Raw genomic sequence first — 24,691 nt, forward strand, 5'->3', positions numbered from 1 at the left:
CTTCAAATTGACATACTGGTTGTGCAGTGTGACCCACTAGTTTGGCTTATAAAAACAAACGAACACAAAACAAAGACAACAGGACAGACATTCTTGCTCTCAGACTCTCCCAGCACAAATTGTGCCTTCCCTTAATTCCTCTGTTTCATTAGCCTGTTATTTCTCCTAATGGTACCAACATCAATACAGCATGGAATTGTGGAAAAAAGCATGGACCTTGATATGAAAAGGGTTGAAATCCACTGTTCTAAAGTGTAGTTTATTAAAACTGTCAACTGTGCCATGACTTAGCCTGTATCACATTTGTGGTATGTGGTCACATTTGATTGGAATTGACCTGAAGCATTAAGCCATCTAATGGTCTGAGTAAGAAGAGATTTGGGCAAACACCCAAGCTCTGCATCTTAATCTTGGTCCCATTTTAAATCGATCAGACTGAGATTATCTCGTAAAATGTACCAAAGCCCCTCGTTAACCTCACTGTGCACCCTCTCTATACGAGCTCGAAGCAAGGCTTCCATCAAAGCATTATTACGCAAAGCTTGTTATTGTTTCATTGTGACTGTGTGTGAGCTAATCATTTGAGTGACCCAGTGCTTTTTGGAACTTCATGTCTGCTATACAATTACACGAATAGCGGTGATGATTAAACTTCTAATGGATCCTAATCCTAGGCACCATATATCCATTGAGGTGGCTTCTCTCTCTCTCTCACACACCTGTCTACTCACTCAACAGTGAGCAGGCTGTTAGGGCCGATTCATACTCCTATTTTAGAGCCGAATAAAAGTCGGTCCGGCGCTGTAGAGCCTACAATTTGACGTCATTTGAGGTTCGGGGGGGGGGGGGGGGGGGGGCGGGTACCGTCCTAAAGTCGGCTCTTCGGTGCTACTGAAATTTTCTGACAAGCCGAAATCATTTCGGCACTACAGCGGTAAAATAGGAGTATGAATCGGCCCTTAGGCTGAGAGGGAGATAGACTAGGTGGAGGCGTTTGTGCATGTCGGTCACAATCTGGGACATTGAGGGCTACACGTCATGCATGAGGAAAATGCTACGTAGGTCATGCAATGCACTGTAATGCCTGACTGATTGCGCAAAAAGCTGATCTACGAGTTCACATTTACAAGTTGAGAGGGTATCTCATTCTCAACATGTAAATGTGAACTTGCAACAAAGTATGAATCAGGATTAACAATGCACTTAGGAAAGTACTAGTCAACAATCAACATCATATTACCATCATAAGTCCATCTCTATCCTCCCCCTCAGACGTATAAAACAATAAACTATCAGTTGATGTCTACTTACTAATGATGAATGATTATGAAAAGAAAATGTTTGTTTCTTTACCATTCGTATTGTTTTGTTTTGCCTGTTTCTAGGATATTTCTAGGTTGATTTTTGTAATGAAACCATATATTCAACCAATGCATTTGATTTGTCAGTGAAGTGATTTTATATTGCAACACTGCATACCTTAAAGGGACAGAGAGAATGAGTCAAAATAGAAAGGAGATAAGAGTGAGAGCAGCAGAGGAATCTTAACCCTAGTGTCCCAAATGCGGACCTGTCATCATAGGTAAACATCAAATCAATAAAAGGCAAGCTGTCGACATGACGGCACGCAACGTGTTGAGCTTGTACTTTAGATCAGATTGCCTCATGGTTCTCGAACCAATGACACTGTCATACGACGAGGTAGAAAACAATCTGAGAACGGGGTTACGAAGTCAACCTTGGCTTAAGTTTAAGGGGCAAGGGAGGAGGAGAGGAATGGTGTGATGAAAAAGGTGGTAGAGTAGTAAAATAGGAATGTAGAGAAGAGGGAAAGTTTGAAGAGAGGGATGGAGGGCGGGAGGGTATGCCAGGTGCGAGGGGGGAGAGGGGTGGGTAACCCTTGCAAACACTAATCCCTCTCTCCCCTTCTCTCCTTTTGTTTTTTGTTTCCTCTCGTTCTCCCTCTCCCCCTCTCTACCTCTCTCCCCCTCTCTCTACCTCTCTCTACCTCTCTCCCCTCTCTCCAGTGGTCCAGGACGAGCGACAGAGATGTAAGGAGAAGGGAGACGAGGGCGGGCGGGATTGTGAGTGTGTGTGTGTGTGTGTATGAGAGAGCGAGAGAGTGTAAGGACTTTAAGCCCTGATTTATACTTTCTTTGAGTGCTGGTGTCGTGCATTGAACATAGGCGATCTACAAGCTCACGACACGTTGCAACATGATTCGATGTGAACTTGTAGCTCGGCTTTTTCCAGTGAGTGACATAATGCACAGCAAAGTATATATAACTTGCCTATCGGAGGGATAACGGAGGGATTAGTGCACTTTGTTTTTGCAAATTAAATGAGCAGGAACTAGCTCGTTTCCAAGCCAAACCCTGTGGAACGAAGTTTTGCCCAGAAGAACCATTATCCTCATATTGCTACCGTAATATGATGGATGGCAATATGCAGTATAACTCCTAGCATGTTTGTCTTGGTCCACTGGGTGCTGAATGATTGAATGAAAGTAAGTCTGTGGTGTGAGAGATGTGTGAACTAACCAGGACATGTACGTATTTGTCTATCTCTCTCTTGTTCTCTTCTTTCCTCCTGTCCCTTGGCTCTGTTCCTTATCCTTCTGTCTCTCACTATGTCCGCTGTGCATCCACCCCCCCACCCCCATTTCCTCCATCGTCTTTTCTGCCCGCTTCTGTGCTTCTCGTTTATCTATTCGCCTTTCACTCAATCACTCCTTTCTCCCCTTCCGCACCTCCTCTGTGTACCTTCTTCCCATCATTTCCAAAACTCCCTACGTCCGGGGGGGGGTGTGGCAACCTCCTTTTCTACTCCTATCGCTCGTCCCTGTTCTCTCTCTCTCCATCTCGTCCTCCTGTCCGCCCTCCGCAGCAGTGCAGGAGGAGCGCCAGAGAAACAAGGAGCGGGAGGCGGAGGTGGAGTCGACCAGCGCAGTGAACGAGGAGATGCCGGTGGAGAAGATCCTGGAGGCGGAGATGGCCGTGGAGCAGAAGACGGAGTTGCACGCCGACGGCACGTCAGGGGGCAGCTCTGTGAGTAGCAGGAGTCTCGTCTCCAGAGAGCTCTAGAGTTCTAATATATCTAGAGCAGTGGTTTTCAACCATTTTCATATCGAGGCCCATTATTTATTCTGCATTTGAGCCACAGACACCATTTGATGACATTTAGCCTCTCAGACCCGAGACTTTGTTGTCATTGGATAAGAGTTTGGCCACAATTCCATGCTGTATTGATGTTGGTACCATTAGGAGAGATAACAGGCAAACATTGATCAAAATTACAATCCTTCTACATTCTCTAATTGTGTAGACTACTTGTAAATTCAGTAATGCAGGTGTTTAATAATAAAGGGTCCTTGCGGTCTTGTTTGAGCCTGTGTTCCTTTTGTAGCCCAACGACCCCGTCACCAACATCTGCCAGGCAGCGGACAAACAGCTGTTCACCCTAGTGGAATGGGCCAAGAGGATCCCCCACTTCTCTGAACTGGCCCTCGACGACCAGGTCATCTTGCTACGTGCTGGTACGATTTACTAAAAAATGTTTTGCTCCACGGCACCCCAGAATTACATTGTTGCTCTATTGGCACATTACATTTGTCATATTGCGATAGGTACATTTTCAAATTCCCCCTTAAGATACAGTACGTCACGGTGTGAACTTGAGAGATTAGGACAGAATGTAAATGACTTGAACCCCAGCATCCCTATTTCGGGGGTGAACATTCACCAAAATTGATCTACAAGCTCACAACGTGTCCCAACGGGATGCATTGTGACTCTGAGCACTCACTTTGAGCAACCCTGGTCTAGTCTCCACGTCACATTCTCTTTTGCCAGCCAATTATAAATGCTCAGTCAACGAGAGCGCCGTCAGGTATTCGCCGCATCTTAGGTAGGCCTGTCACAATTATTACATAATCGCCTAATCGCAATTATTTGAGATAATCACAACTATGTTGCACAATCGTCATAATTGTTTCCATGTTGAAAAGTGTATTGTAATGCATTTAAAAACAATTGCGAAAATAACACAAGCTCACAACATTGTGAGCTTGTAGATTGGCTATTTCCATTATTAATGTTTTTTGGAAAGTATAAAGTTATTAAATATGTAATTTCTTTGTATATTTAGGTTATTCGTCACAGCAACTTCAAAGCCTAAAAGCCAAACGAAAATTAAAATTGTATTCATAACGTTCCATTGGTCGACGCCAAAAAATGCAATTAAACCGGAATTATTTGTGTGACAATTAATCTTCATGTAAAACATGACAGCCCTAGTCTCAGGATTAAAGAAAATTACTTATTTTCTATCAATTACACACCCCATGAAGCCTTGAATTCATGGGGATTTTTTTATTTGACGAGTCTTCTGCCAGAGACTTCGCCGGTCATCAAGTTACTGTTAAAAGAAACTCCACAAATTCAAAGCTTCATGATGGAGTGTAATTGATAGAAAGTAAGTTCATTTTCCGGGTGAACTACCGGTACTCAAATTGATTTGTTGTGCCAACACCAGGCTGGAACGAGCTCCTGATCGCGTCGTTCTCGCATCGCTCCATCTCGGTCAAAGATGGCATCCTGTTGGCCACAGGTCTCCATGTCCACAGGAACAGTGCCCACAGCGCAGGGGTGGGCGCCATTTTCGACAGGTAACGCACACGCACACAGCACACACACACCTACACCTTATACACACGGTATGTATACAAATGTGAACAAGCTGAATATGAAGAGTTCCATTCTAAATGCTGAAGAAGTTTGTCTTCAATTGAAGTTCATGGTGGCCATCTATTGGATGGTTATCACTTTGTCAACCAACTACATTGATCCACCATCCTTTTATTCACATATACCTTAGCCTCCCTATTTTGGGAATGTTATAAAAGGCAGATCTATATCTATTGCAGATCTATAAGCTTGTGACACGTGAGCTTGTAGATTGGCTATTTTCAGCGAAGAGAAGCGGTGTAGAAATATTTAAAATAAGTTAATGAAGTATATTGTCTCTGTCGGGTGTAAACCTTTTGAGTGATGCTGTAGTATGACCAGGTAGGAGGAGCGTTAATTTACAAAAAAATACGTTAAAATATGGAGATAAGAGGTTTTTGCCTGACAGCAACAATATAGTGTTTTAAGTGGTTAAAAAGCGCCAGAAACACCTGGTTTCAGTTTGAGGTGTGAACATTTTGTTTTGGAATGGAATTCTTCATCTATTTCTGACAAACAACATTGTATCTGTGGAGTTTGCTATCCTTCCCTAGAGACACTTACAACCTGCCTGCACATAAAATGTATTATAGAAATTTCTAGTTTCTAGTAGTGCTGGGCGATATGTCATATGTCGATATGTGACATACACAATGAGTGATATGTTATTTATGCACCAAATAATGGTAGCGTATCTTGATATTATGCTTTCTATCTATGAACTGTCCGTGGTGTAACTCCCATGTTAAATCCAGTCAAGAGCCACACTGGTGTTAGTCTGCAGGGTCACATTAGGGGGCACCCTCTGGCCTAGCGGTCCATTTAGGCCTGACCTCAAAATTAATTAAAATAATTAAGAATTAAAATCTTCTAAATCCTCCAGTTTTCTGAAATAAATATTTTCATGATTTTTCAAAAATAGCAGACCTACAAGCTCGTGGCACGCTATGAGCTTGTAGATCTTCTATTTTTTCAATAGCTAAATTATAACATAATGTTTAAAACACCAAAAGGGGTTCCCGCCCAAAATGGGCTAATGTGTCCGTACATGGACAAATGTGTCCATGGCAAGACTTGTCCTTGTCCTTGTCCATGGCAAATTTTAGATTTCGTTTTTACATAACATTAAAATGTTCCTATTTTGATCAAAAGACCCAATTACTGAATGTCAGTCTGATGGTTTTCTTCTGAATATGTGTGACACTGATTTAATATGACATACAGTAGGAGTCCGACCATACAGTGGTTGTCTACCTTTTTATTTTATTTCCAAGGACCCCAATAACTAAGGTGTGTACATATGGAACCATTACAGACTTGTAAGGGTCCATTTGGACCACCTTCAAAGCAACCCACTTTGAGGACTCATAATATTTGTATGTCCATGGCAAAAAATAAAATTGACAAAAATGTCCACCACAAGCCGGCATGGTGATGAACCAGCACATGCCGATCCCAACAACCTTTGATGTGTGTCACTCCCCGTCTCTCTCTCTCCCTGTTTCCTGTCTCTCTACACACTGTGCTATCAATAAAGGCAGAAAAGCCCCCAAAATATAAGACACAGTAGACCGCAAAAGATGTTGGCTAATTCTTCAATCTTTGTTGAAATATTATTAGGTTTCACTAATCTCGTTATTGAATTTGTCAATATTAATTCGTAAAATCTACCAGTCATATAACTGTGTATATATGGCCCAGCACTCAAACCCAACGGTTGAATGTCAGTGATTATTTGGTTGGTAGTCGCTCTAGTGCTACGTATCAGTGCTGTGTTCTCACCTCTGGCTGGCTGCAGCTGTGTTCTTGGTGGGTTGGCTGTCTGTGACTTTTACTGCTTTAGAACTGGCTGAAAGGTGACATTGCATGCCAGGAAGCTGGTGACTAATGCTTACCTTGTAGAGATGTGTGTGTGTGTGTGTGTGCGCGCACACACACACACACACACACACACACACACACACACACACACACACACACACACACACACACACACACACGCACACACACACACACATATACATACATACACACACATACACATACACACACACACACAGAGACGTTCACAGACTTGTAATCTTTTTCATGTGTTGGAACAGAGCATGACAGCCACGCGGAAAAGAATTCAACTTTGAACCTCAGACTTCCCCCAACCTCATCACAAAGTGTCAATGCACTGTTAATTACACTGTTACACAATGGCTTAATTACTTAGAAAAACCAAAGCAAAAACAACTTGGAGGCAGGGTGAAAACAACCTATCTGGGCTACCTGATTTCCCTACTCAAACCTTGTCTCCCGTTCTCTAGAAGCAGACTTTTGTCCAGCCTGGGAAATCCCACTTATATCTAAATCATTTTGTTTTCGGGTTGATAATTATTTTTTTTCCTTTTTCCCACTTTGCAGATCTGACACTAACACTTAGTGTCACTGCCTTTCTCTCTAAACACACGGCTTTTATTGATTTAGTTGTATATCCGTGACACATTTTCTTGCGCGTTATGTTGCTTCTTGCTTTTCCTGCTATCGCAGAATTGGCTTGTTCTTTTTTTTTTTTTTTTAACACAACCCCCTTCCCTGCTGAGTTTTCCATACACTTCGCTACAGGACTGAATAATGCCACAAGTACTTCATGCCCTAGAGACGCTCTTGAAGCAGGTCTGCACTGCATAACAATATATAAGATATAATACACTACATGGTGCCCTTTGGTACAACTCGGTGTCAAAATTGATGCAAAAAAGGGATGAGACCAAAGCACTCTTGTGGAAAAGTTAAAAAGCCTTTAGTAGTCAGGCTAATGCATAGCAAGAATAAAAAATACACCTACGCGTTGTGGCATCTGTATTGTATGTAATGTTTTCCTTATGTGTATAGGACACCCTCTAAAATGAGATGCTGCATCTCAAGGGGCCATCCTCTCCGTAAAGTCTAACATCTTCATCAGGGGGACTTAAGACTAAGCTTTTTTACTTTTTAACTTATCCATGAAGGCGCCTTGGTCTCATACCCTTTTTTGCCTTAACATATCAGATGTGTTTGTATAAAGTTTCACACAAAAAAGTGGAGAGTCCTAGGGTTCCCAAGGAGGCAGAAACCCAATGCAAAACAATTGCGAGAGACCACTGTACAATAGTTTTAATGCCTTCAAACGGCTATATCTTACAACTTTTTGGTATAGGCAAACAAACAAACAATTGGCAAAACATCTTACAGCACGTTTTCGGTACAAAAACTCTTTCTCAGGCTTACCACTGCTGCCTGAGGAAGAGTTCTTGTACTTGGAAAGCCTTGCTGAGTAGGCTGTAAGATGTTAAGCCAATTCTTTGTTCATATGTATAAAGTTTAAAGGTACAACTTGGCCAATGTCTTAACCTGTCCTGAATCCTGTGATTCTATTCTGAGGAGGACATTTGAGGACACTTCTGAATGCGCTCTGTTTGTCGAGAGCTCTACTCTCTCTAGTCTATGCTTGGACAACGGCTGCCAGCATATTGTCGCTGTCGGGCAGAAACATTGTCATTTCCATAAGTTTAGTTTTTTTAATACATTTTAATTTGATTATAATAAGTAGTCTGGACATATTGAGGTTCCCACCCGACAGAGACGATACAGAGACAGATAAAATGCCGCATTTTGAGGAGTTTTACACAGAGTCTGGAGGTGAGATTCTAGAGCGTAGTGTGTGAAGTGTTACATGTATGTCACAATAGAATAACAGGATTCACATGAAATAACAGAGCAGTTTCCCTTCAACTAAATGGGGAAATTAGTTTAATTCAATCAAATCTTTATCTTTCAAATCCAAACTGGCCCTGCCTGAATTATTTTGTTGTTTTTTAATGGAGAGACGCCTCTGGCTGACCCTAGATCACATGGATTAAAGTTCTCAGTCACAACCACTGATTTCACTCATTTGAATTCCAGAGAAGCTCTCAATGCGGCGACACATTGAGAGCTTGTAGATCGTCTATTTTAAGATTAAGCATTTGAAGTGGTCAAAAAAGCAATGGGTTCTGAAACATCTTCAATAAAATGGTCTCTGATATTTCATAATAAAAGCCAAGGTTAAAGCCTCAATCTGCGACTTCTTCACCTGGTTGGCAGTATGTAGAATAGCCGGAATAATAATATTACTAAAACATCATAATTTTACATTTTTTAGGAAATGGCACACTGTTTCATAAGTCGCACTTTAGGACACCATTTTTCAGTTGTGAGATTTTTTTTTTGCTTTAATTCATGAGATCGGCAACAGAGATGGGGTCCCTCAACCACACCATTGGACAGTTACAATTCCTAGTGTTAATTTTACTCTTAAAAGTGTAAACATTTACCTTTTTTTTATTTTTTATTTTACTCTTTTTCACTTTTCGACTTAAATTAACACTCAGGATTTGTCTGTGCCTCTGGACAATGACCTACTACTTTGCACACGCTCACCAGGGGCAATAAACTTAAAATACAGTGAAAGGTCCAATGTGATAACACTGTGTACAACTGTGTAATGACATTTTAATAATGCCTTGTGATTGGATACACAGGGACAGTGCGCACAATGCTGAGGTTGGGGCCATATTTGACAGGTAAATACGTCGCCACACACACACACACACACACACACACACACACACACACACACACACACACGCACAAACACACACACACACACACACACACACACAACAAAGCAAATGCACACACAAAAACGAATCATGGTTTCCTTTTGGAATGTTTTAAGAAGTTATAAATGTACTGGAGAATTCAAGAGAATCTGTGTCAAAGGTTCACGCATCTTTACAGGAATCTGTCCTGCGTATAGTTCGAAAAGGTACTACCACACACATCTTACTCTTATTGCGCCACACTTGGATACCGCTTAGTGTTCTATTGTGACATTCGTGCTGAAAAATCTCATCAGTTAGCCTGGTTGACGTAAGTATACTGACATGTTTGGGTGTGTGGACAGTGGGATAGTGGGTGTGTGGACAGTGGGATAGTGGGTGTGTGGACAGTGGGATAGTGGGTGTGTGGACAGTGGGATAGTGTAAGTATACTGACATGTTTGGGTGTGTGGACAGTGGGATCGTGGAGTGTGTCATGCTGCGTTCACACTAATGGCGGCAAAAGCTACTAAACTTCCAAGCGTGTTCAGGTCCACTGTCGCTGAGTCACCCGCTGAAGAGTTGCTAAACATGCTATTCATGGTTGACTTCCAATCCTCACTTGCATTTAAGCCATTTGTAGCCTCTTCATGGTATGACCTGATGAAGATATATTGGCATTGGCATTCTTCTACATATAGGCCTACAAGTCCCGCTCCTGAGATGCACCGGAACAGCCTGAATTTGACGTGAGGCGTGGTGTTGGGAACCCCTTTTGTTCATTGCTAAACATGTTTGTTGGCGTCATGAAGTGTGTCTCCGTCCACATGTGGGAGAGGTTTTTCCTGTCTTCTGTCAAATCTCCACTGAAAAAATTAAAGAGAAAAAAGCTGAAGCCACTTAAAACTCTTTTTTTGGTAGCTTATCATGCAGCGACAACTTCCAGGTATCAGATTGTTGCTTCATGTCGATAGCTTGAATGGCTTCCATTGAATATGACTTGTAGCCTGTCAGTTTGTCGCTGCCAGTGTGAACCATAGACTGTTAAAAATATGGACAAAGCGTTTCGCGGGTCTAACATGAACGTAAAATGAAGCCTGTCAGTCCTTGAATTGTACATCGCCATCTTTCTAGATCCGTTTGGGCCCAGCTGGCCATTGGCTGGCCCAGACAACGAGGCGGGACTTCCCCCCTTCTTCTCCGTTGGTTTTTATTTTGACTCGAGTGGGTGGGGAATCCCGATCATAGACTGTAGCGGTAGCCACGCCCCTCAGAACCTACGCAACTTTATGGTCATTTATTTTATAAATGGGACCATAATTTTCCAAAAAGAATATTATGACATTAGAAATGAGACTTTAAACTAGTGACTGGAAGCAGAAAGTATTCATGACCATGTTTATTAAGGTAATACAGTCTAGGTGAAGTTGGGCCCAAATACATGGACTTCTATGGGGCTATGGGTTTTTTTGGGCCCAATGACAGCGCCACAACAGGCCATTATATGAACTTTCAGGAAATCCCGATTTCCTTGGTGGCTTCACAAAATATCTGTCTGACTGCCCCCCTGGTGTGAACGCAGCATTATAGTTTGTAGTCCTAAAAAATCTGGAAGTGAGTTCGGTTTCCTCACCAAAGTATGCAGAAAATAAGGTTTGTGGTTAACATAACCCTAACCGCCGAGCTACACCAGGATTTTCAGAGTGCGTTTATGCATATACGCACACGCGCACTTATAGATCCAGTCCCAAATTAAGTGTGCGTATGCGGGGCTCTTGTGTGCTAACGCTCGCTGAAAAGCCTGGTCTAGCTTGGCCGTAACAGTTTTCATGTTGCATAAATTACAACCGTTAAACCAAATGTTCTTAAAACGTAAAAAATATATACGCAGTGGGAACTGCAGTGGGAACCTATGATGGAGGTAACTGGTAGTACTGAAAAAGACGTCAACACTGCAGCACACCATTATACTGCTTTGTGTGTGTGTGTGTGTGTGTGTGTGTGTGTGAGAGCATGCACGCTTTTTGGGGTGGGGGTCTAGTTGAAATCTCTGACTGGAAGGTCAGGTTGCGACTTTCCCTCCCTAATCGTCACTGTCGGGCAGAAACCTCTTATCTCCATATTCTAACTTTTTATTTGTAAATGAACAACCTACATTGTCATACTACAATGTTACGCAAGCTGCAAGCTCAAAACGTGGCATCGTAGATCTGCTACTTTTGCGAATCCTGAAAAGTAACAGTTTTGAACATAAGGTTTCCACCCGACAGACGAAATAGTCTGCACTTAACACCCTGTTCTGCTGCCAACAGTTAGTATTAATAAACTGAATTTCCTGATTCAATTTTCCAGAGCAACATGGATGAATTAAAAAGAATTTGTCGATAATTTAGGTTAGCGACGTATCTGGGAATGAGCTCGGAATATACCTTTTTTTAATTACATTTTTCGTTTACTAAAATAAATCTATTTTTCAAAAAGAAAAGAACAAATCAAAATTTCTGAAATTGAAGGACATTTCAAAAACAATTCAAGAGAAAAGTAAAAAGAATCTGCCATGTGAAAATGGTCTTGAGTTAAATAAATGATGAATTTAACATATCATAAAATCATGAGATTTGAGCTTGTAGATCTGCTATTTTCACTAGTTTGGGTCCCAGGGAGACTTCACATTTCTCCTTTGGGTCTTGAGCTAAAACGTTTGGGAACCATTGCCCTAATGGATCAAGCAGTGCTTTGGCTTCATAGACCTGCCTTTCGCTCCACCCAAACCATAATACGATGTGATCATTGAGACTCTTTGACCGCCAAATCAACAAACGGTATCGGCATATAGTGTCCTTGTGTAGAGTCACATTTCTAGAGATCTCCGTTAACAATTGAATAGCCCCATCTTGAGGCCAGTTGATGTAACATGTTTTTTGGGGTTTGGTAATCTGTGATGGATCATTGCTGCTTGTTTATACAAGTTAGAGAGATCTGTTACTAGTTAGGCATGATTAATTACTTTGTCGTATGACGCCATTGTGTGCAGAAAATAGCTGATCTACAAGCCCACAACGCTATATATGAGTGTAGTGGTCATCTTCAGAGCACTGGGCCAGTAGTGAACACAGCAAGTGGTGTTTTAATTTAACAAGACTAGTAACGCTGTAGCCTTCCAGTCAAGTCTTTCACTTTTGATAGTAAGTTAGTAAAGTTTAAAAGTTTAACTTCTGTTTTACCGCGATGGTACAGGATGTTAGCTTGTAGATCTGTGCTTTTTAAGCATGCGTCTGGCACAGGTCTGGGGTCTGGCACACGTCTGTGTTTCCACTGAAGTATTGTCATTATTTTAAGTCAGTCAAAGATACTAACATTGAGATCGAAGATTGTTTGGGGGTCACTGACAGTGACTTGACAATTTAACCCATTTTGACCTGAGGACGATTCTACAAATGTCTTCTAAATCCCGACAGTTTTCTGAAAAACCTCATGTCAGTCGTTCTCAAACATTTTTATGTCAAGGACCCCCAAAAATATATGTAATTGGCCACCGACCCCATCTGAGAATGTTGTTCCAGGGACCCCCCCAGAAGCAAAGATTTGAGTTAAAAACGTTTGCTCTGAAAGAATATATACCGTATTCAAAGATGTGCGCCACATTTTCACGATTTTTCAAAAATAGCAGATCTACAAGCTCTATGAGCTTGTTGATCTGCTTTTTTCAATAGTATAAGTAATTAAGTATAACATAATGCTTAAAACACCAAAATAAATTCCTGCCCTGAATGGGTTAAGGACTTTTTCGCTGCTATCTACATTTATAGACGTAGCTAAAGCTAAGGGTACTAAAGGTTCTATCTATGTACATGTTCATAGACAACCGTATACTACATATATGAAAGCGGCGACCGACAATTTTAGATTTTTCTCTGGTTACTATGGAGAGCCTCTGTCCCCACCAGCTATGGGATTTTTAAATCCAGCTCCATTGAGCTTCCATTTTATCAGGATTTTCAAAGCGCTGTATCTCAAAAGGTTCTGTCCGTGGTGAGCCATTGCGCATCCCGGCAGAGTCCTGCACGGGTCCAATTTTCGAAACCCGCACCCGCCCGGCCCGTCAATCATCAGTTCCGCATCCCACCCGTTACTCGTGATTTATATAAAACTCGAAACCAGATCCATGGTGTGGTGGTGGGGGGCAGCGGCAGTGCGTTGCACACGGAACGGAAGACATGTAGTTGACTGAGGCTACTGCTGCTTATTATCACAACATAAAGTTATATCATGATTTCGACCTATATGGCATATTGGCATAATATATCAACAAGGAGAATATATAGGCTACAGGCAGCAGCCTGGTGATAAACAAATAATAAACGAAAATATAGGCTACAGACTGCAGCCTGGTGATAAAAAATATTAAACTCCACACGTGAAATGAAATGCTACGATAAGGAAGCAAGGATTCGGCTGTGATGTCACTGCTATGCAACAAGGAAGTAGCACAGGGAAGCACAGCAGCAGAAACAGAACGCCATTATGAAGGAATCGGCAGTGATCGGCACTGACGATTCCTTGGGCATGTGACGGATTTAACCCCCAGCTCAGCTGCTGTTTCCAACATCGTGCAGTGCGGGTCCGCTGATTATAAAAGGTCACCCACCCGCGTTTCGTTGCGTCCCGCCCGTACCCGCACCCGTTAACTTATAAAAGTATATTTTCCGCCCATTCCCACCCGTCAAACTCTGGTACCCACGGAGTATCCGACCCGGTGCAGGACTCTGCATCCCGGCGATTGTAAATCATTTGTGAGATTGTATCGCATCGCTGAGCACATGTAACTGTTTGTAAAGATAGCTAACGTGTGTCACCATGATTGGATCTCACCGATCTGTCAGTCACCCCCAGCCCCTCCTCTCCCCCCCAGTGCAGTGCTACGTCACACCATTTTGAGCGACGCCCACCCGGAAGGGTTGACTCCCACTTCTAGCCCAGAGCGGCCAATGTGTTCCAGGCTTTCATTTTTTGCGCCGATGAAAATGAAAGCCTGGGTACCGAGGCTACTAGTAAAGTATTAGGCGACCGCAGGGCTGAAGAATTCTCACCTTCTACTACAGCTAGTAAACCAATTGTGGCAGCCAACTCGATAGCATAATGGTCTAATCATTAGACTATGGATTCACACCTCCCAGGTTCCAAACCAGCTGCCGCCACTATTTTTCCAACAACCGTGCAGAGTATTAAAAAATAAATTGCCAATAAAGTATAGTTGTAGACCACGACGGAGGAGTTGCAACTCGATATGGACAGAATATTAAATAATTACTGTGGATGCGACAACACACACAGTAGTAGTAACATTTGTAACTGGTTTTGGCTCTTCAAAATAAGGGTTGAATGGGGGGAAATTCTGGCGTGAATTATATCGAAGTTATTAATTAATCCTGGTGGCCAAAGGGTTTAATAGTCTGCGCTTTCTCATTCCTCTGTCCCCCCCCCTTCTCTCTCTTTGTCCTCTATGTCTCCCCCTCTGTTCATCTTTGTCTCCACGGTTTTTCTCCCCACACGTGTCCATTCTCATTCTTCACCTCCCCCATTGTCCCCCCCCCACCTCCCTCCATCTCTCTGTGGTTCACGGTGTGTAGGGTTCTGACGGAGTTGGTGAGTAAGATGAGAGACATGCAGATGGACAAGACGGAGCTGGGCTGCCTCCGAGCCATCATCCTTTTCAATCCAGGTTAGCCTACAAACACACACTCAAACTAATTGACTTAATCTGTTATCCTTTTTGAGTGGTACTGGCCACTCCAATGAACAGCTGTGTGTCTGTCCCTATGTAGTTATGTACTGTACTAATTGTACTGTACTTACTACTCATACTTCTACTCTGTTCTGTACTGTACTGTAGTGTGCTGTACTATACTATACACTGTACTGCATTGTACTCTGTACTGTACACCATACTGTACTCTACCATAGTACTGCACTGTACTCTGTACTGGTGATACACTAACATGTGTGTGTGTGTGTGTGGGTTGCTCAATAGTGACACTTGGTGGTCAAGCAACACTATTTCCATACTTGGACACATACATACTGTACATGCATACATACATACTGTACATACATAGGGACAGATATAGCTGTTCATTGGAGTGGCTAGGACTACTCAAAAATGTGTTGCTACATGTATAGCAACAACTAATCAGACACAGAGGTAGCATTGAAAGGTATAATAACGCATAGAAGTCTAAATGGGTTAATCACACATTAGGACTTGGTCATGCAAACATTTCATTTAGCTTTAATCCACGTGTGTTTGTGTTGGCAGATGCCAAGGGCCTGTCGAGCCCCAGTGAGGTAGAGCTGCTGAGAGAGCGGGTGTACGCCTCTCTGGAATCGTACTGCAAACAGAGATACCCAGACCAGCAGGGCAGGTAATGTTTCACACATACTTACTGTACATAGATGCACGCGCATACTGTACATGTAAAATACGGTTAACAAACGGTGTGTCACTTTTGCCAAGTCACATTGGCGTCCAGAGGTGCCTTGGGAGTTTGTGACAACCACACATTATTATTGCAATATATCGTTCTGGTCGTGAAAAATGGTATACAAAGAAATGTAACCCTCCTCCCGTCATCCTCAGGTTTGCCAAGCTCCTCCTCCGGCTGCCAGCGCTGCGCTCCATTGGTCTGAAGTGCCTGGAGCACCTGTTCTTCTTCAAGCTGATTGGTGACACGCCCATCGACACCTTCCTGATGGAGATGCTAGAGGCGCCCCACCAGCTCCCCTAAGAAAGGTTCTTCTCTGTCCGGTCCGGTCTTCTCGCATCCGAAGCTGCCACCGGCATTTCCAACAGACCGCCGCCCCTTCGGCTGTCCTCATCAATTATGATTAGCTCATGGGGGGGGGGGGGTCACTTTTTGTTTGTCCCAGCACAGCACTCATACACACGTCCATCCATACATGTACATGTGTTGACATATACAGACACGCACCCCTTGTAAACCTGTACATCCTTTACACACACACACACACACACACACACACAGACTGTTGCACACGCGTGCACACACACGTCGTACACGCACCTTGAAATCTAACAGGGCTCCAGACTTGGTTGCATTTGCATCCATTTAACTTGGCTTTGTAACACATTTTCTTCTATGGGTCCCACCAGTTAAGACTTTCAAACTATTAAACATTATTTTTCTCGTTTTGAGCCAATTGTACAGTGCAGGAGTGTTGCAGACAGTGTCTTATGGTTGCACCCAAACAGGCCACCGTGTGTAGCAATCATTAGGATATTAGGTTAAATATAGCCCAAAATCTGGATGTGTTATTGACTTCTGCTGTGTTTCCCTAAAATTGATGACCTGTCCTATCAACTTCTGAGTCAGAGCTCGCACGTTGATCAGTCGATGACAGGTGATTTTCGAAGGTAATTGATGGACAACATTGCAATCCAGGAGTCTTTGGAGGCCCTGTATTTGGAATGAGTGAACCATTCGCCAGTAGGAAGCGTTATACCTGTTTTATACTTGCACTGTGTGCATGTGTTGTGCGGCGAACGACGAACGTAGCAGATCTGCAAGCTCACAACGCGCCAGTTGCCATGTGTTGTTCGCCGCATTGAGACTGAGAGCTTGTATAGATTGACTATTGCGACAACCAAGTATAAATCGGCTGTAACTCAGGCTTTAGTCTGGAGCTCTGCTCATGCTCAAAGGAACATGGCTCAGAACGACCATAATGCTGTCTGAAACACAGACACACACACACACACACAATTTCCCGCCCATAACCAGTGTTCCAACTTAGGGGTTAAGTCTCAAGGGAATTCTGTCTCCTTTTAAACACCCAGACAGAAACGGTAAATGTCTTAAGTTTATTCTAAGTTAGCTTTTGGTTCCCCCATTCCCCTTCATCTCAGAGTGGGTTTTTTTTTGTTGCTTCTTGCGATAAACTGGTAGACTTTTCTCCCTCTCTTGCTGTTAACTGGGTTCCTTTTGTTACACAATGCTTGCTGTATTTCTGTATATTATACTCATTGCCAGCCAGTTAGTTACTTGTTTATAGTTTAGCTTAAAAAAGAAAAGAAAAGAAAGAAACAGATGCGTAGCATTCAGTCAACACGTCAAACAGCCTCTTACTGATTGGACGTCACGAGTTGTCTAACAGGCGAAGACCTGCCTCTCCAGTTGACGTCATCCAATCGTTGGCGTTTGAATATTTGAATTAGCTTTTTTGTTGTTTTTGTTTAGAACGTTTTGTTTATTTTCTCTTGAATGCTTGTGCTGAAACTTTTTAGTTTCTCCTTTTTGTTTTTTCGAAGTACTGTACTCATGAAATGAGAGCTTTTTTTGTCCCCCAAGGCAATGAAATCAAGGAAATGGGGTTGGAGGCCACTTTGTTTGAACCCCCCTCACCCTCCACCCCACCCTGATGCGCACAACGGGCTTTGTAAAAAGAAAAAAAAAGAACGAGAGAAAAAATTAAGAATGACTTGAATTAGAATTATGTTTTGTTTTATCTCTGTTCTCTCTTGTTTTGGCAGTTGGCTTACTTCTGTGCCAAAATGGATAACACAGTTACCATTCTGGACAGCCGATAGGAAGCTGTTCCAGCTTCATGCGAGACAAAAAATATATATATTTAGCTTCTTTCTTCATGCCCACACCTTGCCCTCTTCGACTTCTATGGTGGTCATTTATGCACTTTTTGTGAGTTACTTGGAACTGTGTTAGGAAAAAAAAAGAAATAATTCCCCCTTCTCCCGAAAGAAATGACTCCACTTTTAGACAAAGACAAACTCTGATTGACCTATGTCTTAGGTAGGAGGTACTACCCGTGTAGGTTTTAATTTTCATAATTTGTATCAACACATTACTGTTCAGTCAGAGGTGATGAGTTGTTTTTTTTAGCATTTGCATCATAATTGGCCATTAGCTTTAACAGACGAAAACAAAGCGTTGTTTGTCTGTTCTTGCCCAGCAGTCACTGACAACACTAATTTCTTTCAAAATGTGATTATATTCAGTGTTTTAATAACTTTGTACACATTTTGCTGCCAATGTTGCATCACCATGGATGTTGATCTTTCCAAGTCATTTAAAAATAAAAACAAAACGACACACATTTGTTTTTTGGCCCATCAGGGTGGCTTTGGAGTGACACAGTGGATTTGTATGAGTTCTCTGCTGGTTATTCACATTTTGCGCATTAGTTTGGTGCGCAGAGACTGTATAGTTGACCTTGTTTGTAAATTATATGAAAAGGTATCTTAAGGATGCAAAAATGGCAGTTAACTTTATACCAGTGATAGGTAGATAATCTCACTCTATGCACCCAGGGGTGAAAAGACCTTGATTCATATATCCGATATGTTATGCAAAGCAAATCAGGTTGCACAGGTTGTATGTTTTATCGGTTCAATGGACAGAAAATGTTTTGTCTTTTTACAACATTTTGGAGCGCATTTTTACTGTTGTCGACTCAAATAAGTAGATGTTGTCTCTCGCTTCATGTTTTCATCATGGCACTGTCGTTGAAACCAGGCGCTAAGTCGCCTACTCTTACTACCCGTTTGTCTCGGTGTGATCCAATTTCCTGCTTTTAGTGACAACGGCACTCATCATTTGCAGTTAAATTGTGGGCAGGTGGCTCTTGAGTTTTAACCTTTGGAAAATAAAGCGGTCAAATGCAGCTACATAAAACATAACCTGGGTATTTTAGGGGTAGCATTGTCTCCCATCAGGTGCTAAATAACTAACGTGGTCTTTCAGCCAAAGACTGCACACACATGTTTACTCCAATGCAAACACACCGACGCACACATTCAGCCAAGAGTATGCAAGTACTGTACACCACCACATCATCAGATTGAGCCTGAAGTCTGTGAAAAAAATCATAAACATTCTCTCATAGCTTTTTATTTCTCTTTACCACTTTATAGCTATTTTTTATTTTTTATTCCAGACAAAATTATAACCAGCCTAGTAGCCAAATGCTAGTGAAGTTTGTTCTACTAATCGATTTTGGAGAACCCCTAGAGAGGCCCTTGAGTAGGTTTCAGGGGCTCCCCAGCTAAATGAGTTGATATACCAACAAAATCAGTTTAACCACTTTAACATACTTGGGCTATTCAAAAATGGCCCATCTACAAACCCACAATGTGGCACAATTTTAAGAAAATTGTGAAGATTTTTTAACTAAATTCCTTTCAGATAGGAGTCCATGGCCAAAAACATATCAATTTGGGGGTCCTTCGTCCTTGATATGAAATGGTTTGAGAAACACTGTTCTATTGTACCAGACCAGTGCACCAGCCAGTCCTTTGCTCTGTTCTGAAACAAACAGTCCGGCTAGTAAAGTGTGGAAATTGGCTGTTGAATACTGCCGACCCACTTGCTAATTTCACTGGTGGATATGAGAGTTCCATTCTCTGTCCTTGCACACAGTTCCAGTATTTGCTTCCATAGAGGATATTTGGCTCCCCCTCATGTGATGTGGATTTGGAAGCCACCAGCAGCTATAGCCTGTCAAACAGGAAATTCTGCTAACACCCTCAGGCTTGTTACAGTGTATGAGATCACTGGCCCTAAGCATTTACACTCTATCATCTGGTTGTGGAGGCTGTTTGAAAATGGAAGTGAATTTGAACATTCATTCATTATGTCACCAGCAACAAGAGCAGTTGAACGGGAAGGTCTGTTCATTTTCCACAACCAGAGAAACATTGGTTATTCAAGGTTATTTACTGGTAGTTGGTGCAGTGTGAACGTTTTGGGTGGCATCATCACCCATCAGGGCCCTAACTAGAATTGCTGCATGTCCCATGGCTAATGCTGCAACATTGTTGGCTGCTACAGCTAGCAATCAAAAGAGATCAAAACAGCCTTTGGCATGGTGATGGTGTTGCTAGTGGTCTGAATATGGAACATTTAGAACTGATCCGGCTGTGGAATGCAGTTCACAAGTGTAACTCTTTAGGTCACTGTGTAAGCGTTTTCCAGCCCTAATAGAGGTAGGCTGACTCTTGGGCGTGTGTAGTTCTACACTCAATCTTGTCCCGCAATGTGTTTGTTGTGTGTTTTTCTGGGTTGTGTGTTTTCTATGGGCATACAATGCCAAATTGAGGACACTCATGGAAGAACTGCAACGGCAGTTGTTAGGCGGGCCATAAGGCTGACTGGCCGGCCGCACCACTGCACCGTGGGGCCTCAACGTATTTGTGCTTGTTTTTTGGCCTGAGAGTGCTCCTCGTGAATGTGAAAGCCTGCCGCTTTGTGGTCATCATCATGCTTAGGGATGGGGATCATTGGAGGACCTGTTGGGTAATGACTTGGTCGATGGTCAATGCTTGTCAGTTAACCTGGCATTTTGTTTTTAGCTTTTCCTGAGTGACAAGTGCAGCCATAGACTAGGTTAGAGTTCCTAGATCTCTAACATTTACAAGTGTACAGTGCCCAGACATGTTCATGTGATCCTGTAGAATGAGAGATTTTAAGTCATCCATCAGAGGAATTGTCCACAATTTAGTTGTCATGACGATCACATGAGATTATTCGGCAGTGAAATTTGTCCTAATTCCCATGCCTTAATTATATTATTGAACAATTAATTTCTTATAATGCTATATCTTTGATAAATCAACTTTGCTATGAGCTGAGGTTATTTAAATCTGAAATGAGCTAAACTGTCTTTCAATGGGCTATTGGTTTAGCTAAACTTGGCCTGAACAGTGAACAGTGGACACAGTCAATCTTCTGTAACATAGAGCCATGTGCTGTTTGGCAAACTTGCATACTGTACCTCATACAATGTCTTTTTCAAAGGCTCCAAGAAAGAGTTTGGGTATTTTTGTCATCTCGCATAGTTCTCTCATGAATGAACACACATGGTTATTATGGCTGAGACTTGGATGTTTTGCACTTATTGCACTGGAAAACATTGAAGATGAGCAAATAAACATTTTTATTTAAATTCTCAGTCAACCAAAATGCATGATGTTTTTGCCACCAACACCCCAACGTGGCGGATAGTAACATAGGATGTTTCTGACCGTGGTTTGTACTCATCCACAACGGACGTTATTCTATGTTCAGTTACAACTGCCCGTATCGGAGGTCCCAGAATTATGCTTGGCTTAACTAAGCTGACGTTCTAGTTTTGCCAAGCTGTTTTAGTGAGGGTGAAAAGGGTCCCAGTTTTGGGGAGACCACATGCCGTGATATGCAAGTGTGTGTGGACTGTCTGCATCTGAACTTCAGTATGTTTGCCAAAGCCTGTCAGTTTGACAGTGCTGTGATGAGCTCTCTTAGCGGATTGTTACTCAAAATGAAATGATCGCGTAGAGGAACGCAGACCAGGCCCTACAGGGATGGCTTGATGCTTTAGAAGCATATCCCTCCCAGCCTCTTCATCGCTCCTCTGACTCTGCACTCTCTCACAGGTCTTAACCGCTTGAATGTCAACCTAGTTATACCTATGGTCCGGCACTCCACACGCTGGGATGAAAAGTGCTGGATTTGCTTCAAAATATTGCCTATGAATGGACTATAGACTATGGAGAACGTGTGTCCCTGAGAAGAAAATACCTCGTCATAGAGTCATAGACATAGAGTCAACGACATAGCGGCTCTGTTTACCCATTTTGGGCGATAACCCTTTTTGGTGTTTCAAGCATTCTGTTATACTTTAGCTATTGAAAAATAGGTATATATTCTTTCAGGGCGAACGTTTTTTTTATTTCGACGTCAGGCCTAAATGGGTTAAGTTATGGTGTGCATTTAACAGTTATGTCCACCCAACCACTTAAATGGTTCCTACGAATGCTCAGTTTGAGTGGTTGCTTTGATCCTTGGATGGGTGAGGTTTCAGTGTCTTTTGGTCGAAGTCTGCTCCAGATGGTCGGTTGGCTGTTTTCTCAGGTTAGGAGTGTTCAGTAAATGGTTTTGATGCACGTGTCGTGGACGTGAGTAAGCCATGACACCACCAAGGCCATCTCAATCCATTATATCAACAGAGTGGTGAGATTAATTTAACTGCAAGTGAGAGCTGCCTTATATACTATTATTGTATTTCTCCTATACTGAGGATATTTCCTTATTGGCAGTTGAGTTGGCTGTATGTCTATAAAAAGTGCAACGCTGTTTGGTGTCAAGGGCAGGGACTCCTCCGCGCAACCTGTTCCTCTCCAAGGGCAGGGACTCCTCCGCGCAACCCGTTCCTCTCCAAGGGCAGGGACTCCTCCGCGCAACCTGTTCCTCTCCAAGGGCAGGGACTCCTCCGCGCAACCCGTTCCTCTCCGCATACCTTACTTGATGGCAGAGCGGCGACAGACGGTCGGTCTCAGTGGGGAGACTGGCAGTGCCGGCAGCTCACAGCCCAAAGATAATGTACCCCATGCAGACCACGCACGCTGTGAAGCTTCTATTTAGACTAGCAGTAGAAATGTGGTCACCTCTTTTGTTACTACTACTTATTCCAGGTTATTGAGCTGTGTAATGGAAAAGTACAAGTACACAGAATTACTGTATCAGTACTTGGGAAATCTTTAAATGAAAACGTACAATGTTTAACAATACAACATAGTGAACGTACAGTGTGATTAAGTGCGCATAATTCTCATCCATGGCTTCATATACACAGAATAACACGAAGGAACAAGACCCAAGTAAAGTCAAAGTGTTACTTTTTATCTGTATCACTGCCAAACTGTCATGTTAGAATGCAGGGACACTCATGTTGTCTTGTCGAGTTCCCCGAGTGGCTCATTTGTGGAGTGTGTACTGTACTGTACAGTAGTGTCCAGTAAAGAGTGTGTACCACTAAAGTTAGGCCTTTGTAGTGTGTACTAGAAAGGGTCCCCAAATAGGAATGGTTTCACAGGAGGTGTGGAGACGGCTGGACTGGTCAAGTTGACCAGTTGGTGCCCCCCTCTTTGGGTGCTTAAGCTGTGTATTGGTGCTTTTTATCGGGGGCTCTGGGATTTTCTGCTTCTGTTTCTACAAGAGGACAGGCCAATGACTGACTGAATGAATCAAATTAGGAATATTTGACTGGGCTAACCTGGCCACAGATTTAGCTCTGCACATCTTTTTTATCTTTTCTTTCTTCTTCTTTTTCTTTTTTTGTGGTGGGAGGGTGGAATTAAGTTAATGTTCTTTGTTTGTCTGGGTCCATTTCAAAACTGGTGTTTTAACATTGTTGCATTGTGCATGTGGCTGTAGCTAAACACTGCCAGCCAAGACAGGAAATGCAAACATAAAGAAATCTCTACCGAATTAGCTTCAGATTAGTGACTTCTCGCCACAGGTGGGTTTGAGTGAGTGAGTGAGTGAGTGAGTGAGTGAGTGAGAGAGCGAGGTAGGTTTGGGAATTCATCCGAGAACTTCAGTATCAGCTGTTAAGTTGTCAACGGAGAAGGAAAAAGATGGAACAAAAGCTTTTTCAGCAGATCTAGAATCTTCCTCTTATCGTTTACTTTCCACCAATGCTTGTTACACACAGCTCTTCTTCTTTGTATGTCTCCTCACGTCTCTTGACTGCGTTCGGTTTTATTACAGAGCATTAAAATACAATGCAACAATTTGTTATATCAAAATGGGATCTTCACTCAAATTTCTCTTTTAAAATTTATTATACTCTTAATTTCTTTCTCTCTCTCTCTCTGGCCTGTTTGTCCTGTTTGTATCTCCAGCACACACACGGAGCTGATTGGCTATTTTGTATGCTTTGGGAAAGAAAGGAAAAGATAAACATGAATACTGTTTTTTTCTCCCCCGTTCATTCATCAATTCTGATTCTTGTTTCTGTTTGTTGTATCATGTCTGAGTAAAGGTTTTAATACTGTAACTTACCCGGGCTGTCCCTCATTCTTTCCTTTTAAGTTTTCTTCTTTCCTTTTCCAGAAATGGTCATGGTTTGAAACATTGCAAATGCATGAAGATGACAATTGTACCACATATCTTTTAATTATTATACAATAAAAGTCAGCCTCCGTACACTCAAAACAGTCCAAAAATGTTTCGAATGTTTTCGACCTTCAGGCATGACTCTGAAAGCTTGCTATATAAAATATAAACTATATCAGATAATTTCTTTACGCTTTTGAGGAGGCTGATTTTTATTGTTCATTTGGTTTCCTTTTAGCTCCAGCACTCCACCCAAGTTAACTGGCAGATGAGTGGTATCTTTTTACAATTATTGTAAAATATTCCAAGGAGGAAAACTATTTATTTATTTCAACCTTTATTTAAAATTCTCGGAGATGATGCAGGGATTACATTACACATAGCTATAAATGACATAAGAACGACAAAGAGAGACAATATGTTGACAATCGGTTAAAACAGTGGCATGTTG

The 24,691-nt window shown here is 42.3% G+C and overlaps 1 protein-coding gene across 5 annotated transcripts in view; it reads left to right on the forward strand.

Moving 5' to 3' along the window:
- The window catches only part of rxrba (retinoid x receptor, beta a), a 31,191-nt gene extending 7,006 nt beyond the window's left edge, over positions 1-24,185 (forward strand). For 2 of the 5 annotated variants that reach the window (XM_080787968.1, XM_080787969.1), the window contains exons 6-13: positions 2,028-2,084; positions 2,887-3,047; positions 3,406-3,535; positions 4,534-4,666; positions 9,272-9,313; positions 14,962-15,053; positions 15,648-15,753; positions 15,969-24,185. In XM_080787968.1, coding sequence (XP_080644094.1) covers positions 2,028-2,084; positions 2,887-3,047; positions 3,406-3,535; positions 4,534-4,666; positions 9,272-9,313; positions 14,962-15,053; positions 15,648-15,753; positions 15,969-16,116 — 869 coding nt within the window. In that variant the 3' untranslated portion in view covers positions 16,117-24,185. The remainder of the gene's footprint in view (positions 1-2,027; positions 2,085-2,886; positions 3,048-3,405; positions 3,536-4,533; positions 4,667-9,271; positions 9,314-14,961; positions 15,054-15,647; positions 15,754-15,968) is intronic. The other 3 variants (XM_080787970.1, XM_080787971.1, XM_080787972.1) reach the window with 3 other exon arrangements.
- Positions 24,186-24,691: the final 506 nt, after the last annotated feature.

The sequence above is a fragment of the Protomyctophum bolini genome, assembly GCF_963924005.1.
Source record: "Protomyctophum bolini genome assembly, chromosome: 17".
In the NCBI taxonomy this organism is placed as follows: domain Eukaryota; kingdom Metazoa; phylum Chordata; class Actinopteri; order Myctophiformes; family Myctophidae; genus Protomyctophum; species Protomyctophum bolini.